This window comes from Centrocercus urophasianus, unplaced genomic scaffold, assembly GCF_019232065.1.
Source record: "Centrocercus urophasianus isolate 14NV4802_14NV808 unplaced genomic scaffold, USGS_Curo_1.0 seq_17, whole genome shotgun sequence".
NCBI lineage: Eukaryota > Metazoa > Chordata > Aves > Galliformes > Phasianidae > Centrocercus > Centrocercus urophasianus.
In genome coordinates, this window is record NW_024884722.1 from 16152266 (window position 1) to 16170258 (window position 17993).

Consider the following 17993-nt stretch of genomic DNA (forward strand, 5'->3'; position numbering starts at 1 on the left):
AGCCATTCTATGATTAAGATATATATATTTAGAATTAATTAGGGGTATATTATACAAAAGTTTATTATTTTGCTGTTGTTGAATCATTCTTCCTTGTTTATTTCATTGACTTTTAACATCAGACTTTTCACTTTGAAAAATGTAACATCCCATAATTATAATGTAATTGAAACACTACATTGAGTCAGTGTTCAGGACTACCACATTTGAGTTAAACCTTTCTGCCAGTGACTACTTTGTTCTTTTTGTAGCAAGTCCTATGGCTGAACTCTTCTATTGTTACCTTTAATAAGCCATAAATCTGTCCTGTTTTTAACAATCAAAATAAACAGTTAAGACTTCTTTTTAAGGGAAACATACCTTTACAAAAATCCAAACTATTCTTCGTGTTATAAGTACCCTGAAAAACTCCCTGAGCTGCCAACAAAATGGCTTTCAGAAGCTTTGTTATTTGTAGTAGTAAAAAATACTAATTCAGTCAGAAATAATTTTAATATAATTCTATGCTATGTTTCTTCCAAACTCTCAGGGTAGGTTTTACTTATTTCAGCATTATCGTGATAAGATTTTCCACCTTCCTGACTGTAGGAATTGCTTTGCATAGTTTTATCATTATAAGACTCCCTCCTTTCCTGGTGGCTTGAAACAGCTGCCTTCAGTTTTTCCTCAATTTTATCAGCTAGTGCACGCATTTTTAAATCTCTCAGGCTGCTTATTAGGGCTCCGTGGGCTCCTCTTATCCCATGCATTTGGTGCCATTTCTGAAAGAGCTTAATCTTCTGTTCAGATGTGTTATTGAAGTTATCCTGGATAATTTCATCTATGGTAGGTTCTGAAAGCCCGTGATGACGAACAAATGTCTTGACTTCATCTAGCGTCATCTCCCTCACGATGTCAGGGATATGGCGGCTCAGCTCATCATCTAGAAACATGAAAAGAAATGAATGCCCTGGACACTGACATCTGTTTGTTGGCTTTGTGTGCCCTTTTTTTTTTTTTTTTTTTTTTTTTTTTTCCTTATCATCTATATTCAGAGCTAATACTTCTATTTAAAACAGATCGAGATTCAGATATTCATGACTCCATATGTTTTCAATTTGATTCTGTACTAAGTAACTATTGCCTTCTGGCACCTGAACTAGAACCTGTTTCCTCTGTAACCCCTTCATCATATGTAACCACTACAAAGCCTTGTCATTCCTCATTTACCTGTTTTGTTCAAAATAGCAGATAAAAGAGCAAGACAGGTCTTTTATTATTACGTTGTCTCAGAGCTTGTATTGTTCTCCTGTTGAGTGTTACCACTGTGTTTTTGCTCATGAACATAAGATAGGTCCTGTGCTAAGATAGGTTTCTGTGATTCCATTGCTGGCTGCAGGGCTGCTCAATTATTAGAATTATCTGTGATTCCAGAAATCCAGCTTGCTGCCTCCTAGTGTCTGTACCATATACAGAATAGAAATTTACCTGCTGTCAATCAGTAGTTGCTTCCTAAACAACAACAACTCCTCCTCAGGCAAAAGTTTAGTGGCACCACTAAATGCCTTAAGCACATTATGACCTGGCATTTCTATAAGTGTTCACAGTTGTGCCAGAGTGACAGCTCTACAAAGTGGCAGTCTATACAGAAAAATACCCTTTCTTTAGTATAATAGAGTTTATGTCTGCATTTTTATTTTACTGAAGTTTGAGAAACAACTTGTCTCTTACCTATAGATACGAGTGTTAAAGTCTCCTGTAAAGAGAAGCAAGCAAGAAATGAGTGCAAAAATGTTTTATAAAAGGCCAACCCCATATAACAGAATAAATAGTTGTCATAACACTTCTGAAATTTTCTTTTAGCTTTCTCTGTGATTCTTCTATTTTATGAGATATGGAATCAGACTGGACCCCTCTTTTCACTTGAGTAAGCTTGGGGAGTCACCTCACAATTGCTATTGAATAAAAATATGCACAGGGATAGGATATCAATTCAGTGGAGGTGTGATGATTTATGAACTTCTGATCTTGGTCATGTAACTGGGTGCACCAGCAAATCCTGAAGAAATGATATGGAGTTTCTTTTGCTTCTGCCAAGATTCCTCACAGTGAAATTTACTTCACTGACGTCGTAGAAGAGAGGCATGCACACACTTGGGCAATCCCACAGTAATTTAAATGGAGCAAAGTTCCCCACGCCAAGCTGAATTTTATCTGATCTAAGCAATAGTACTTACATCAGAACTGTCTCTACCAGTGGCTGTGTTACCTTGGGTAATAATATTCTCCCGTTTTCTCTTACCTACAACAATAAAACAAAACAAAAAAAAAAACATTTTAATAATCCAGGGCAATGTATTTCTCTGGACTCCAAAAACATAAAATTACATCTGAGTAAGCAGCTGAATATCTTATTCAGAGTATGGCAGTAACAAGGAACAGGGAATCACTTACGGTAGAATATGAATCCTGCTGCGGCTGCTAATGCTATCACAAATATGGCAATTAATGCGGTGCCCCAAGGTGGCATTCCTGCTTCTGTTGGAACATTGGAAACATTACAGTAAAGCTAGGCCGAGCAGTGCAATACAGCAACACACTTGAAAAATTTAACAAGATTTCATCAGATTATAGGCACCCTTCTACTCTCTCCAAATAGCAGAAGGTAGCACTTGAGCCACCCCATCTCCACTGTGATCAAAAGAGCAGTCATGGTCCATAAGTCAGTACAAGGCCCAGCAGATAGTGTTAGGAATGGCTATGGGGCACTGTGCAGGACACAGTACAATTCCAATAGCCTCTCAAAATATAGCAGATGGTAGTCCATACTAGGTTTTAAGATGGTACCTTGCATTCTGCACACAGTGTCTGAAGTTGAAGTGCATTCCTTTTCAACTAGGCCATTTTCACATCTGCAGAAAATATAAATGACTTTGGAATTTGTTTCTCTCTTTATAAATTGCCTAAGAGAGCAAATCACAATCTTCTATTGCTTTCTAATCAGCCGATGGTGTCATACACCAGGATGCTAGACTTCGGAACTTAACAAGTATGAAAAACAGTATGGGAGAAAGTATGGAAATGACATAACAGTAGATAATGCAAAAGCAACAGGAAAGCTTAGATGCTTAATTAGAAGTTTTGAAGAGTATTTATGTTTTTCTGCATACATTCTAATTAATTACACTGAGCAAAGCCAGCTGAATATGCTAAGTGCAAAGCAAAGCTAGTCTGTTTTCTCTTAGCTTATATATTATCATAGCCTCTGTCTTGAAACTGACTGGAAAAAAAGTGTGGTAACATGATCTTAACAGTGTCATATTTAACAATGAAGGCATCCACTTACACGGTACATGACTCGCAGTGTTCACATTGAGGAGGATTGCAATAATGGTTCTTTGCACAGGAGCATTCTGTATTCTCTGTTGGGGTACAGTTCTTTACAACCTTCCAACCTAAAATGAATTCTTAAAGTTCGTTAGTTTGAAAACACAATTCTTTGCTTACAAGCTCTTGTCCTCAGACCTGCATGTCTTTAGCACCACCACTGCTGGTGCTGGCAGCACTTAATAACAACAACGTAGCTTTTATGATGAGCCTTGCTTTGAGAGTACTGGAAACACCAAGATGGCAAAGAGACCTCTGCTGGCTAAGAGCTCAAAAAGCTGATCACACAGTAAAGGACTCATTTGGCATTGCCATGTGTTGTCAGTTTTGTTGTTGTTGTTTGTTGTTTTTTTCTCCCCATAGGAAAAAGGCATAAAGCCAGAAAGAACTAAAAGATATCACATAACCCTCCTGGTTGTCTGTCTGTCAGACAGGTTTTATCTCTTCCTGAGAACCTTCAGTAGTGAGGAATTCTACTCCCTCTATCTAACATGTTCCCTGCATAAGTTTCAAACCAAAAGTTTATTTTTTTCTTGGCCTCAATGTGTATGAAGAGATGATTTCCATCTCAAAAGAAGTATTTTTGCATTTTAAAATATTGTAAGTAGATCTATTTACTGTGGAAGCTATTTTCTTTGATATGAAGGGAACTTTTGAGTTACCATATTCAGTGTCCTCCTATAACAGGAAACCATGTTATTTCTAAAAATTGATTACTGTGAAACCAATGCTGAAACCATTCATGAAGACACAAAACATAAGTGATCCTAAGAATGGTCCTCTAGGAGCTTAAGTGGTAGCCTTCCTCCTGCCTAGCACTTTCTAACTAACTTCTCTTCAACATTATTTTCCATGAGATAATGTGACTAGCCATCCTTCCACTGCATTGGAATTAAAAACTGTCTCCCTGCTTACCAATCTGGATTTTTGATGTGATGAATGCAGAACTATCCTTCCCTGAATCCAGCTATACCAGAAACCTGGTGAAGCTGGCAGGGAGATGTGTTTTATGAATTCAAATATATATATATATGACTGTCACTGGATTTTTGAGACTTGGTGAGACCAGCAGATAAATACACAAAGGGCTCATTAATAGATAGGAAATTACGTAGGTAGAGATGGACCTTCAAACATCCTCTTCCGCAACTGTGAATGCTAGCAGCCTTTGCAGGAATTAGAACACAGAAATTAGGTTTGTGTATTTCTACTCTGGGGGTATTGATTGATGTTTGGCTGAACATGAGCCAGAAGTGTTCCCTGGTGGCCAAGAAGGCCAGTGGCATCCTGGCTTGCATCAGAAACAGTGTTGTCACCAGGAGCAGGTGACTGACCCTGGAGGTGTTCAAGGAATGTTTGGACGTTGTGTCAAGGGACATGGTTTAGTAAGAACTATTGGTGATAAGTGGATGGTTGGACTGGGTGATCCTGTGGGTCTTTTCCAACCTTGGTGATTCTGTGATTCTGTGAATAGCATCTCTTGCCTGATGAATACTGGGGGGGGTGACTGCTTGTCTGACACAGGAGAGCAAGCCGTATAGTGTAATGATTTGATCCTGTATTCCATGCTGTATATTGAATGTATAAAAAGCATCACTCTATCAGCTCCAGAAATTTCAGATAATATTAATTATGTGAAAGACTGCAAAGAAAATCACTGGGAATGCTCCCTTCTCTACTTCTTACAACATTCCTTTTAAAACAGAGAATGAAGAGGAGAGAGCAACTTTCCTTCACTGACTCTAACCACTCTGTATTGGGTGGGTTTTTTCTTTTTTTTTTTTTTTTTTTTTTTTTGAGAAGAGAAGCCCATGCTCAGAATTGAATTGATTTTTATATTCTATTTCACTTTTCCACCATCACTTCAAAACTACTACCAACATGGTTTTTTTTTGTGCCAACCACCCAGGGAGGTGGTTGAGTAACCATCCCTGGATGTGTTTAAAAACTGTTTGGATGTGGTGCTCAGGGACATGATTTAGCAGAGGGTTGCTAGAGTTAGGGTAGTATGGTTGGTTGCAGTTGGACTCAATGAACTCAATGAATGGTCTTTTCCAACTTGAGTGATTCTATAATTCTATGTACTTAGAGGGCAGTTAAAGATAAACACACTCTTCTGGGGATACATGACCTCTGAGAACTCAGAAGCTATCTGCATCTTAAGATTGATGGAGGGAATAAGGTGCGGTATCCTGTCAGTCTTTTTTTTTTTTTTTTTTTCCCTACATTATTATCAGTGAAGTTACTGGGTAAAGATATTTGTCATGCTTCTAACAAGTGGACTACTACATAAAATAAAATCATCATCTGTAGAGTCCCTCACTATAGCTCAGAAAATAATACAGTGCTTGTAAGACAATTTAATAAGAATATATCATAACTCAAAGTTGAGGTTAGTGCATAAGCATTAACTGCTGTAAATCAAACTAGCAACATCAGAGTGCCTCAGGACAGTTGGATTTCCTGCCTCTGTGTGAAGAAAGGCACTGCAGAGGCAAGTGTGGAAGAGATGGGATGTTGCTCTCCAAATGCTTCCTGACTGAGCAAAGACAGATATAAGAATAAATAATGGGGCAACTTACCTTGTTCCTCTTCCTACTCTGTGCTTAGAAAAGAAACCAGAGGATAAATTTAAGACTTTGTCATAAACTTCTCCGTGTCGAACTTGCAAAACGTTTTGATCTATATGCTACCTGTTACTTGGGGATTGAAGAGATCTTTCAATTGAATCCTGCCTCTAAACAGAGTTGTTGTTTCTATAGACATACCAAGTGCTATGTCACATGAACGACATCTCATACACTTGTCCAAATCATTGATATGATCCATGTACTCCTCTCCAGATTTGCATGGTACACAATGTGCTAGAGTGTTTGGGCACTCAGTACTTTTGACATGACCTGCAGAAAGACAGAGAAACAAGAAAAACATATGTAATACCTTTGGACAAAGGCCATCAGCTTTGAGACCTATCAGACTTCTTTTTAATCTCTAATACCTTTCAGTTTACAAATACAGATAGAATCCATATTCGTTATGCATACATGTATTCTCTTCAGGAGGGCAGTGTTTGTAAGAGATTATTTCCACCTCTCTGGGGGGGGGGGGCCCCCCTTCTCCAATCCAGGAGAGAAAGAAAACACACCGAACAAAACTGTGCATGCAAAATTAGAAAACCCATGAATATATAGAGTATCTTGTTGGCAAAACCCCATTTTTGCAGTTTTTTAACCTCTTTTAAAGCTGTGTAAGTAACGTGAGACTATTATTATTATTTGCAGCAAGCATTTGATGTGTGATCTGTAGTGAAAAGCTACAGGTGCACTGAATCAAGAAATGCTTTTGATGTGTTGAAGTCCTGCAATAGAGAAAGATGCAGCTAGAATGAAGTGCATCCAGAAGACCATAACTGAGCTAATCCCAGAAGAAAGCATCTGCATGTGTTGTGGTTTCTACTTTTAAGACTTTTCAGCACAGTCTTACAATGATACTCACCATGTCTACATTTCTTGCAGCACTGATCATTTAAAATGTACTCCTCCTCTGCACAGATAATCTCTTGCTTAGCAATGTTTCTCTTCCTTGTAACAGATTTATTGTGTGCTGTGTGTATGGGAATCTCTGTATCATTTTTGCAATGTGTTTCCATAACTAACGCAACCACCTAGGAGAGAAGAACAGCAAATTATATAGGAAATTACCAAGGACTGTGGGTGCATGTTACTGCTAGCACAGAGCTACATCAGCACTCTTATTCCATTGCTAAAGATGTTGATACTCACCCCCTTACTAAAGTTGTCTATTAGGTCAGAAGAGTTAATGGAAAATGAGAAGACATATCAGATTTAATGCTATCATCTCTACCATTGCAGGCACTGATTGTTTGAAAATTAATGCTTGAGAACAGGCCCATACATTTGAGATGTAAAAGATAACCTCATATGCCTAGTTATGGTGCAAAGCAAAGAAACTCCCATTATTTTCTTGAAGAGCATTCTGTGCATCACATCACTGTTCCATAATCTTATTTTTCTGAGTCATTGGTAACATTCTTCCTTACAGAATATCCTTATTTCAAATGGTATATTTTATGTTTTTGTTACTGTAGTGTTGCTTGCAAACTGAATGTTAATAATTCTCTAAAGAAAAAAAATAATAATTGTGCTTTAATATCACCCCAAATACCTGATTTCTAAATTGATCTTATTCTTACTTTGCTTTCCAATTCAACTCCTTTTTCTCCTCAGCAGATGATGTTTATACAGTCCTAAAGAAGTCTCATTCTCCATTCTAATTTACACCCTATTCCATTTCTTTGAATGCATCCTCAAGTAAAACTGCATAATGCCTGGGTTTGTTGATTTTGTCTGCCAGAGGATGATATTTAGTGGCTAATTCATGTAATCCTCGTGGTTTTGTGTGAAACTGCTTCAACACTTTTACTTCAGTTAGATGCAAAAAAGTGTACATCATGAACTTACTGGAAAAGGGAGTTGGATTTCAGACTGGCTTCTGATATCTAGGAAGCATTATCTGTAGCTGATGAGCAGAAGTAATCAGTACACTGACTGGAGACTTCTACAAGTAGCCACTTCTATTGATCCTCCAAGGCTATTCACAGACAGGAACCTTTTCCTAATACTCATCTGTTTCAAAATGTATATCCATCAGCTCCTAGATGGAACTTAGGAAGGCCTTTGTTTGCACCTGGAGGAGGGGTTTCAGCAGCCAAAAAACTAACTGAATGCTTGAGCTGGGTGCATGACTTTTCTTGTTCAGCACTCTGACTTTGGTGCCTAAGCTTTCAGGACATGCTTCTCAGAAACTGCATGCAAAGTTGTTTACCAAGTAAACTTTTACAGAAACTCTCAAACTGCTGTGCCACATGTGATTTGTTTTCCTTTTGCCTGGGAGATCAGTCTAACAGCTGGGATAGAAAGTCCAATCAGAAGGCAGTTACCAAAAAGCAGGTCTCTCTCCCTGCAGCGCAGTGCCTGTTTTCTGTCAGGTGGTGGTGGAGTGTGCTGCTCTACATGCTGCTGCCTCTGGGGGCCAGGCCTCAAGGGCAGCCTTCCAGGGGTGACCACCGCTGCCTGCCATCAGCCTGGTTTGGCTTCCCATGGATGAAGACAGAGCCCCTTGTCTCTACTCCTCTGCCAAATCTGGAGTTGGGCTGAGGGAACTGGTGGGTGCACTGTTTGTTGAGCTGGATCAAGAGCATCCATTTGTGAAAGAAAATGGTGCAGGGAATTTGGATCTGGAGGCCCTGGCAGCTCTGTGGAAGCCAGCTCCAGAAAATTCAATGGCACCAGGCTTTCAGCCCCCATTTGTGCACGTAGAAGACAGATGTGAGCAGTGTTTGCAGCATGAGGAAGTCAGTGGCGAAGTAGCTGGTTCTCTCCTCTCTGATGGAGATATTGTGACTCAGCAGTGATGAGTAGCAGTACCAGTCCTGAGCATGTAGCCAATTCCTGGATGTACCCACTTGCATCTCAGAACTCTCTGCTCCACCATAGCACCAAGCAGTTCCTTCCTCCTCATCTGCCCTCGCCTGTTGCCTGGCTATGTAATATGCCTGCTGGGGAGCAGCCACTATCGTGCTTTAGGCACTCAAATCTCCCACGTTAGAGCTGTGAAGCAGCAGTTGTGGTTTTTGGGGAATAAGAGGACAACCCCAAGCCACACTAATGGAGAGTGAAGATTACTATAGCCCTACGGCATCCCTAACACATCTATAAACATCTCAGGTTTATTGTTCAGTTCTTCTCTCAGAAGAACTGAATGATACTGGCAAAGAACAGGATGTGTGCCGTGAAAGAAAACGTAGAGAGAATCATGTAGGAAATGGGATAAAATGAAAGAAGGAAACTTCTTTCTAAATGACTACTATCAGTTAAAGTTAGTAGAGTTGTTTTCAGGGTTTACTGAACCACTGCAATCACAGTGCAGGCATGGACATACTTCTGCCAAGCAAAACTCAATTTTGCATTTTTATATAGACGAACTAAGCTGATAGAGTGGGGAGAGGCAGAAATTTGCTTTTTTTTTTTTTGATAGAAGCCCGCCACTGTCACTTGCAGAGATGAACTTCCTGGTACACTTACAAGAAGTGGGGATCACTTCTCAGAACCTGACTTTAAGCAGCACCCAACACCTACATAGCTTTTGCTTGCAGGGGCCTTCCTGCATAAGGAACAATGACAGAAGTTAGAGGATTTTAGTTTTCCAAGTAACATTTTTATTTTGAATTTTTTTTCCTCCTGGTTTTGCACTCTATGAAGATAACTTCACTTGCTCTATAAGTGTTGAACTGTTGTTTAGCATTCAGAGCACAGCTTAATTCTTTTTCTTGCTGCTGCTGAGCAGTGAGTGCAGCCAGCAGAAAGGAAGTGTTTTAGGGGGTTTCAGAGAGGCAGGGGTGAAAGGTGCTTTTTTATGATGTGTATGTTCAAATAGAGGCTGTGTATTTTCAGTCTAAAATGATTCACAAATGCTTTGTTCTACTCATCCTAAACTAAAAAACAGTTTTCATATCTAAAAATTGACTGAACTGAGCAGTCAACAGGGAGATCTGATCTTAACAGGTTCCATAAGAATTATTGCATGGGCCTAAATTTTTTGGTTTTGCTCTTTCTGCATTGCATAGGAATTTGAGAGACCTTTATCTTCTCCCTCTCCTCTTTTCCTTCCTCCAAAATGCTTTCTGCAACAGCATGAGAGATAGAAGATCTGTCTCCATCTATGTTCCCAAAGCAATGACAAGAGTTACAGTTCCCTTGAAAACTTGTGGTATTGTAACTCTCAGTCCTCAGATTCTTCCTGTATCCAAGTGTTCTTCATAATGGGTCAACTTCCTTGACTGGAAACCTTTCAGCAGACACACCTTGTGGGGCTGTAAGATCATTATGGAAGTGCATGAATCTTTTACTTGCATGCAGGCCTTTTTAAAGCTTTATGATATTTCACCTTGTAAGTAAAAATTTGTCACTGCTTTTTTTCTGTTATAATACCTTTGATCTTTATTAAGCCACTTTCCCCATTCCTAAGCCATAGATGCCTACAGATGAGAGAGCTGATGTTTTCAGAAGTTGGTGACTATTTTCCTTCCATGTTTATTACCTGGGGCAACATGCATGAGGTCATCAGGGGCTTTCTAAGTGTTAAAAAAAGAAAAGAGGGGGAGGGAGGATTTGAGGATTTTCTCTTTTTCTTTCTTTTTTTTGCCAAGAAAAACCTTAGCCTTTTTTTTTTTTTAACTTGCTTCTGTTATTTCTTTGAATTTCTAGAGTTAGCTCCACTTTAGTACAGTTTTCCTTGTAAGTAGTCTCACTTACACAAACCTTTCAAGATGCTTTTTCAGAGTAAGAAACGATATAGTGCCTGTTACAAGTATTCTCTGCTTCAGTTCTTTCAGTACAACAAAAATTACTGCTTCCAGTATTTCCAGTATCAATTTTCCCCCATCTCTTTTTTTTTTTTTTTCCCCCACTAATGCAGAAGTTGGTAGCTAGCACCAAAGTGGGCACTGAAGGTAGTATTTCTTCAAGTTGTAGGTCCTTGTATGAGGAGAACCAAGAAAGTTTTATTTTCTGAGGCCTAGGAATGGGAGTTGGTATTTCCCCACAAATAGAAGCATCCCAACCTCCTGAAATCTGAAGTGTATGTGTTCAGCACCTGCAATGGCAACAACCCTCAGTTACTGCTATGTCTTAAAATCGCAATCCAAATTCAATCCATTACTATTTCACATCTCAGTTGTCTCACGTGCCAATCACAGCAACATATTTGGGGATGGGGGTAGTTTGGTTGTTTGTTAATTTTTCTTTTTTTAGGAGCACTGTACACTACCGACTTTAAGAAAGTTGGAAGGTAGTAATAGCTACCATTTCACTTTGTGATACTGTGGCCAAAGTGTAAATGCTTACACTTTTCAGTTGTTTCCGGGGTCATCCTATGATTTTATGGCTGCTTATATGCATACATTTAAATATTTGTATTGATCCTGTGCAAAGCAAGAAAGAGGGGTCAGTACAGCTGTGTGGCACTGTTTTCAAAGGCATATCTTCTAACCTCCCAGAAGACTGCCTGCTTTGTAAATAATTGTATAAATCATTACCAAATATTTAGATAACATTTCGCGAGATGGCTTATTCCTCTCTGGAGTGCATCTCTGAATAATATGTGGTTTTTGAATTAGGGTGAAGTTAGATGTTTTCTAGTTTTGTGGGTCTCGTTGCTGTTTTGCATTAGTATCCTTGCAACTGCTTTTACTTTAGCGCAGCAGAGGGTTGTTTGCAAAATTGACGTTTAATTCAGCAGACTCCTTTCACATTCTGGTTTAATCAAGTTAGTAGGTCAAACATTTGTCAGACTTACTGATTTATAAGTAGTGGAACCACATGCTAATAAAAATGTATATATATTTTTAATAGAATGCATGTAGGAGTGCTGTTTGGAAACAATCGGAAAGTAAGAATAAGAATCATCTTTCTACTCCGGAAGCTGTGTGGTAAGAGAATGTATTTTTTTTTTAAATCTTGATTTCTGTTCTGAATAGCTCTAAGACACTGAGCGAGGCCAATTCTGCCTGTATACGTTTCTGCCGCTTGTTTGCTGCCTATATAGCAAGAGATAACGCATGCTTCGTCAGCAGCTCTTTGTATTTACTTACACTTTGTGCAAGGGTGTGCATAGAACCTTAAAATCACGCTATAAATCCTTTTGTTTACTACCTGTTGTATACTAAATCATATCTGTACTGTTTCTAACTTTCACACCTGCCAAACCCAAGGCAACTCATATTCAGAGGGAGCACAACAACAGTACAAATAGATTGAGTGTGAATCCCAGCACGTTCCAAGGGGCGAGGGCCAGGCGGGGGCAGTGACGCATGCCGTGTCCACTGGGATGGACAGGTGCAGCTCTGCCATGGCACAGGGCTGGCTGTCTCAGGCCGCCTCCCCGCCGTCCCCCCGCTGGGCGCAGCTGCAGCCAGCGTCCAGCTCTCCCCAGCCCTCAGGTCTAATGCTCCTACAGGCTTCCCCTGCTGCGGGTGCTGAACCACCTCCATGTGGCAAAATGGGTGTGAAGTTATCTCCATCGGTAGTAATAAACGTAGGCGGCTGACCCGTGCCCTCAGGGTACCAAGACGTGTACTCTGCACGGGGCAATGATTCACGCAAGAAAGAAATGCCCTGCCCAGCTTTCCAGTAAGTGCCTCGGCCCAGGGTGCTACGTTCAACGTCTCCAGATTTTCTGGGCTCACCGCTGGTCACCACCAGCAGCTCCTCCGTCGCAGCCGGTTCCTCCGCGCTGCCCTCCCGGCCCGGCCCGCCGTGCCCCCTCACCGTGACGGTACGCGCCCCGCAGCGTCGCCACGGACAGCAGCCCCACCGGCACCCGTCCCCTCCTTCCCACCGCTGTTCCTCAGCGCCCGCCGCCCTACGCGGTGAGTGTAACATAGCTACGAGTCTGAACCTGAATTAATTACATGAGTTCCCCAGGAAAATAGAACGAGTTTCTTTGTTTGGCGGCCGGGCAGCGCTTTCGGCACCGCTACCGCAGCTTCCTACGTCCCATGCCGGCACCCCGCTGCTAGGCGGCCACTTACGAGGAGCAGATGAAAGAGTCCCCGAGCCATGTCCCCGCGCAGCGCCGTCTCGCAACCCGCCTGCAAAACGAAAGCCGCCGGGCTTCTGCCCGAGTCCGGCTCCTCCCATGTTGGTAAACATCGCTCCAGCCCGCCCCGGCCCGGCCCCTCAGGGTATTCCTGCACAGCGCGGGTGTGTGACGGTCCTGGCTGCCGCAGCCCGGAGCCAGCCCTGGGTAGCGGATGTGCTGTGCTCTCACTGTGTGGTACTGGTATGGGCAGCGTGGGGCAGGGTGAGATTCCATCCTGAATCCTCAGAAGTGCAGCAGATGTTTGGACAGAGTTAAGTGCGTTGTGCTTTCTTGTGCTGTCTCGTTGGAAGGATTTCTGTGACTTCAAAGCTATTTTCAGTGGTTTTCTGTTTTTCCTACAGACTTTTAATGGTTCAGAGTTCCTATGTAACAGCGGCCTCCTTAGCTGTGTTAGGATTGACATGACAGTAACAGTTACCAATGCATCTTTTGATCTTCGAGGTGATGCTGCTGCCTTTCGAAGGTTGTAATTGAGCTGGCGTTTTCATTTTAAACTCCATTTTTCAGTAGTTTATGACTCACCTCTTCAGATTTCTATTGGTTTGTCTCCTAGCTGCCATGTTTGCAGATGACTGAGTTCAGTGTATCATTAAAAAAAAAGAAAAAAAAAAGAAAAAAAAGAGAAAAAAAAAAAGATAAAAAGCTGCTGTATAAAATATTTTAGGTTTTTGACCACTTCCGGACAGAACAAATTGCAGCAGTGATACAGTTTTTGGAGGTGCTGCCTCTGGAGTATCCCACAGCAATCAGCTCTTTTCCTTCCGACTGGCAGTACGGAGAGAAGCTGGGATGTAACAGCCCTCCTTGGTGTGGTACCTTTGCTATGGGCCTGTCATTCCTACAGACCAAACCCAGACTGGTATGCACTCAGGGCTGTTTATTTTAGCGGAAGTTTGCATAAGGGTAAAGAGGTTACTGCAAACAGTGTTGCCTGGCTCTGCACATTGCACTGCAACAGTGTTATTTCCAAATGCATCACTTACAGGATTGTGGTTTGTCCAGTAAACAAAATCTAACACAACTGGGTCCTCACCAAGCATTGCTTAGCATTTAACAACACCAAGGTATTCCCCTTGCCCTAACCACTGCATATCTTCTAGTAATGTAAGGAACGTCTATTTGGTACAAGTCGTTTGCATTCCTCCCTGCCCCCCAGGAGGTGTAACTGAGAGCGTGTGCAGATCAGTTTTGCGGTGGAGTGTTTTTTTCTTGGTAGTTAGCTCTAAGAGATCTTTCAGAAGCCGCCACCTTCTTGTGAAAATGAGAGTGACTACCCATGACTTGGAGTTGTGCCTTCTGGCTGGTAACTGTAGCTGTTTGGAGTTTCCTTGTGTAATAGACGCAAACCAAGAGAGAGCAGTGTGTTTGGAGGGGTTTTGTTTGTTGATTGGTTATTCTTATGAAAGCACTGCTTTGCTGTGCCCAACTTTGTGCTCCTTTTTGGGCTGTAGCATCACTTTTAGGCTGGCAGAAGTGGCGGCTTTGAATGTATTTCTTACTTACCCACCATCTGAGGTTTAATTCATGTGTCAGCTGAGTTCTGTGCAAAAGTATGAGATCATAGAACAGCTTAGGCTAGAAGAGACCTCAAGATCGTCAAGTTCCAACCTCTTGCTTGGCCAGGTTGTCGACTTTAGATCAAGCACTAGATCGGGATGCCCAGGGCCCCATCCAACCTGGCCTTGAACACCTCCTGGAATGGGGCATACACTGCTCTCTGGGCAGCCCACACCAGCACCTCATCACCCTCTCAGTGAGAAGTTTCCCTTGACATCTGACCTAAATCTCCACTCCTTTAGTTTAAAATCATTACCACTTGTCCTATCACTATCTACCCATGTAAAAAGTTGATTTCTTTCCTGTTTATAATGTCCCTTCATATACTAAAAGGCCATAATGAAGTCTCCCTGGAGCTTTCTCATCTCCAAAACTCCAAAGCAAGTCCAGCTTCTGCAGTCTGTCTTCATAGGAGAGGTGCTCCAGCCCTCTGAGTGTTTTGATGCCCTACTCTGGACTCTCTCCAAAAGCATGACATCTTTCCTGTGCTGGAGGCCCCAGGTCTGGATGCAATACTCCAGGTGGTACCTCATGAGAGCAGAGGAGAGAGGGACAATCACCCCCCTCATCCTGCTGGGTACTCCTCTTCTGCTGCAGCCCAGGATTACAGCTGGCCTATGGGCTGCTGGCTTAAGTTCAGCTTTTCATCCACCAAGACCTGCTTGACAGGACTGCTCTCAAGGAGTTCTTCCACTCTGTAATCATATCTGGGATTGCCCTCACCCAATTACAACACCTTGCACTTGGCTTTGTTGTACCTCATAAAGTTCCCATAGGCCCACCTTTTGAGTATATCAAAATCTCTTTGGGTGGCTGCATAATTTTTTCTACCAGCAGATGTCCCTGCGTGTTTCCTAATATGCAAATTGGGAGCAGATTTCAGAAGGATCAAACTCAAGAAACAGTTACCATGTAGCAGCCTGAGTTTTTTGGCTTCTTTGCAGCTCTACCTTTAGAAATGTAAGATTTTGAATCTAAGGTGAAGTTGTTGATCTACTCACTGCGCTGTTGTGATTTGTGCATTGGGTTTTATTGTTGTTCCGTGCTTGCATGCAGGCACTGATAATAAAAAAATCTGTTAAAAATAGCTGCAAAAATGGCATAGGGATGAGTTTAAACATATTACTGCAGTGTTCTGGTTTTGGGAATTTATATTCAAGCCTTAATTGGGATTAAACTTTCTTTCTCACCCAGAAGCCTACTTGAACAGATTAAAACTGACTCCATCAGGGTATTATGACATTATGAACATTTAAATTTTGAGAAGGCCATCACACTTTGTCTCTTAGATGAAGGAAAGATGTCACAGTGAAATAAGCACAAACCTGGGGTCTGTGCATTATATTGGTCTGAACTTCAAAACATTGAATCCACATTTGTGTTCTGGGGGGAAAAGCATAAGATCTGACTTGCTTTCTACCACTTTGTTCTTTGGTTGTTACACATTGTTGGTGTTTGGTTTTGTTTTTTCTTTTTCTTTCCTAATTAAAATATATTGTTATTTTTTTAATACTCAATTTTGTTTTGGTTTCTGTGTATTGGTGATTATTTAACACATTTTTTTTTTTTTTTGTGCTAAAATTGAGCAATTTAGATTAAAACAATATAATTTAACCAAAGTGCTTCCATCAAACTTAAATTCTCCTTTGACCTGTAATGCACTTTAGAACATTGTTGCACAGAAGACTTACACCTGGCGTACATTAGTGAGCTAGATGTAGGATCTCTAGAAATTTAGAATGGTAATGAACTCAATATAATTGTCTTCATCTCTTAACCTTGCATTTTCTGGTTTTGAATATGTTGGCTGTTCTTCAGTAGACAATAGATTTGCCCTGAAGTCCAATTTAAGGAGGATAACAGTTGTATTTTGGCAACCTGATTTGAATGAAAAGGGAAGAAAATGTGAGAGAATATTAGTAATGATCTTCAGTGACTGTGTTGGCTTTTACATTGCACTGTGATATGGCCTGTTTGTAAAATCTCAGGATTGCTCTTCACCCTTTCTAAAGTGCTACTGATAAGCACTTAGGTTGGTGGTAATAGTGAAAGGATCTTGGACAGATGATGTGGTAGCAGGGCCCTGGGTGGGCCCAAACACCCTGTTGGCATGGCAGCATAGAAATGGGAAAGCAGTGTGTCAACTCAGAAGTTTGCAAACTCTGCTGCTTCCTGTGTTGTTCTGTAAGGCTGCTGCTGTGTGGTGTTAATCAAACAGATTGGAGATTTCCAGCATGTTGCTGTCAGAAGAAATAGTAGTTGGATAATCTGACATGCAGAGCCACAGATGATGGTGTATTTAAAAATAAAAAAGAGGGGATAGGGAAGGGAGTAAATGTAAAACTCTCACTGGTGATAGAAGTATCAGTAGTAGGACTGCTGGAATGAGGGATATAGATGATGTCTGAACCCAGGTGAGATCCAGGGTAGCAGCTGTGTTTAACTAAAGACCTCTCAGCGGGAGCATCTCAGGAGCCTCTGTTTCTCTGGTCTGTGTGTGTGTGTGACTGCTGTAAAAAAAAACAGCAGGAAGCGGAAACTTGTTACAAGTCACTTATCCCATTAGCAGTTCTCTTCTAGAGGGGATGAATAAGACCTGGGAACTGTCCCTGGCACTGAAAGGTAAAATAGATGTGTACCCTTACTCCCACAGTTCAGCTTCTTGATGCCCAGGCTCTTGTTCAGCAGGCTCTTGTTCAGCAGGCCCAGTTTGATGACGTCAATGCATTCTTCACAGCAGGAAAAAAAGTCATTTTTCAAACAAACCGAGCATTTCTTTAGACTGGAAAAGCAAATTGGCTGGATGCCTGGTAGCTCTCACAGCCAATCACTATAACCTTACCATAAATGTAGATGTATTTCTATCTTAGGGTTGATTATTGATTTTATTTTAGCCATGGGACTGTCCTGTCCCAGTCGTTTGGGTATGTGCCCTATGACTGTGAGTGCTGAGATCCTGAAAGCTGCACTTTTTAGCGAATATTTTGCACGTCTCACTGGCTCAGTTAAAATTTGACTATGTGACCATCCGATACATTGTAAATACATCTCTTTGGAAACTTTTGCAGACCTCTGTCTTTATCCAGAGCTTGCAGCTGGCAGCTTAGCTTCAGTGGCTTGCTGGTAGGCTTTTTTCTCTTAGCAGCATTTTTGAGGATAGTGTTACTGAGATCATGCTTTCTCCTTGCAAAGCTTAGTTTAAAGCAAATGCTAACTATCCAATGTGTAACAGATGAACTGTAAAAGCTCTAGAGATTATGTGCAAGGCAGTCTACATGTCCTCCAGGGGATGAGTGACGAAGTGCTTAAGCCTATTCCTTTGGACAGTGCTTGGCCATGATTTGGTCTGAGTTGTGTTACAGTTTCCTACAACTGTGAATAAAATCCAA

The 17993-nt window shown here is 41.2% G+C and overlaps 1 protein-coding gene across 1 annotated transcript; it reads right to left on the reverse strand.

The window, feature by feature from the left end:
• Positions 1-38: 38 nt before the first annotated feature.
• FAS (Fas cell surface death receptor) lies at positions 39-13097 on the reverse strand. Its single transcript, XM_042818656.1, is given in 10 exon segments — positions 39-922; positions 1711-1735; positions 2217-2281; positions 2434-2517; positions 2827-2891; positions 3326-3434; positions 6135-6266; positions 6862-7030; positions 12977-13033; positions 13035-13097. Coding segments are annotated over 10 exon segments (1185 nt in total). The 3' UTR covers positions 39-506.
• Between the last annotated feature and the right edge of the window lie 4896 nt (positions 13098-17993).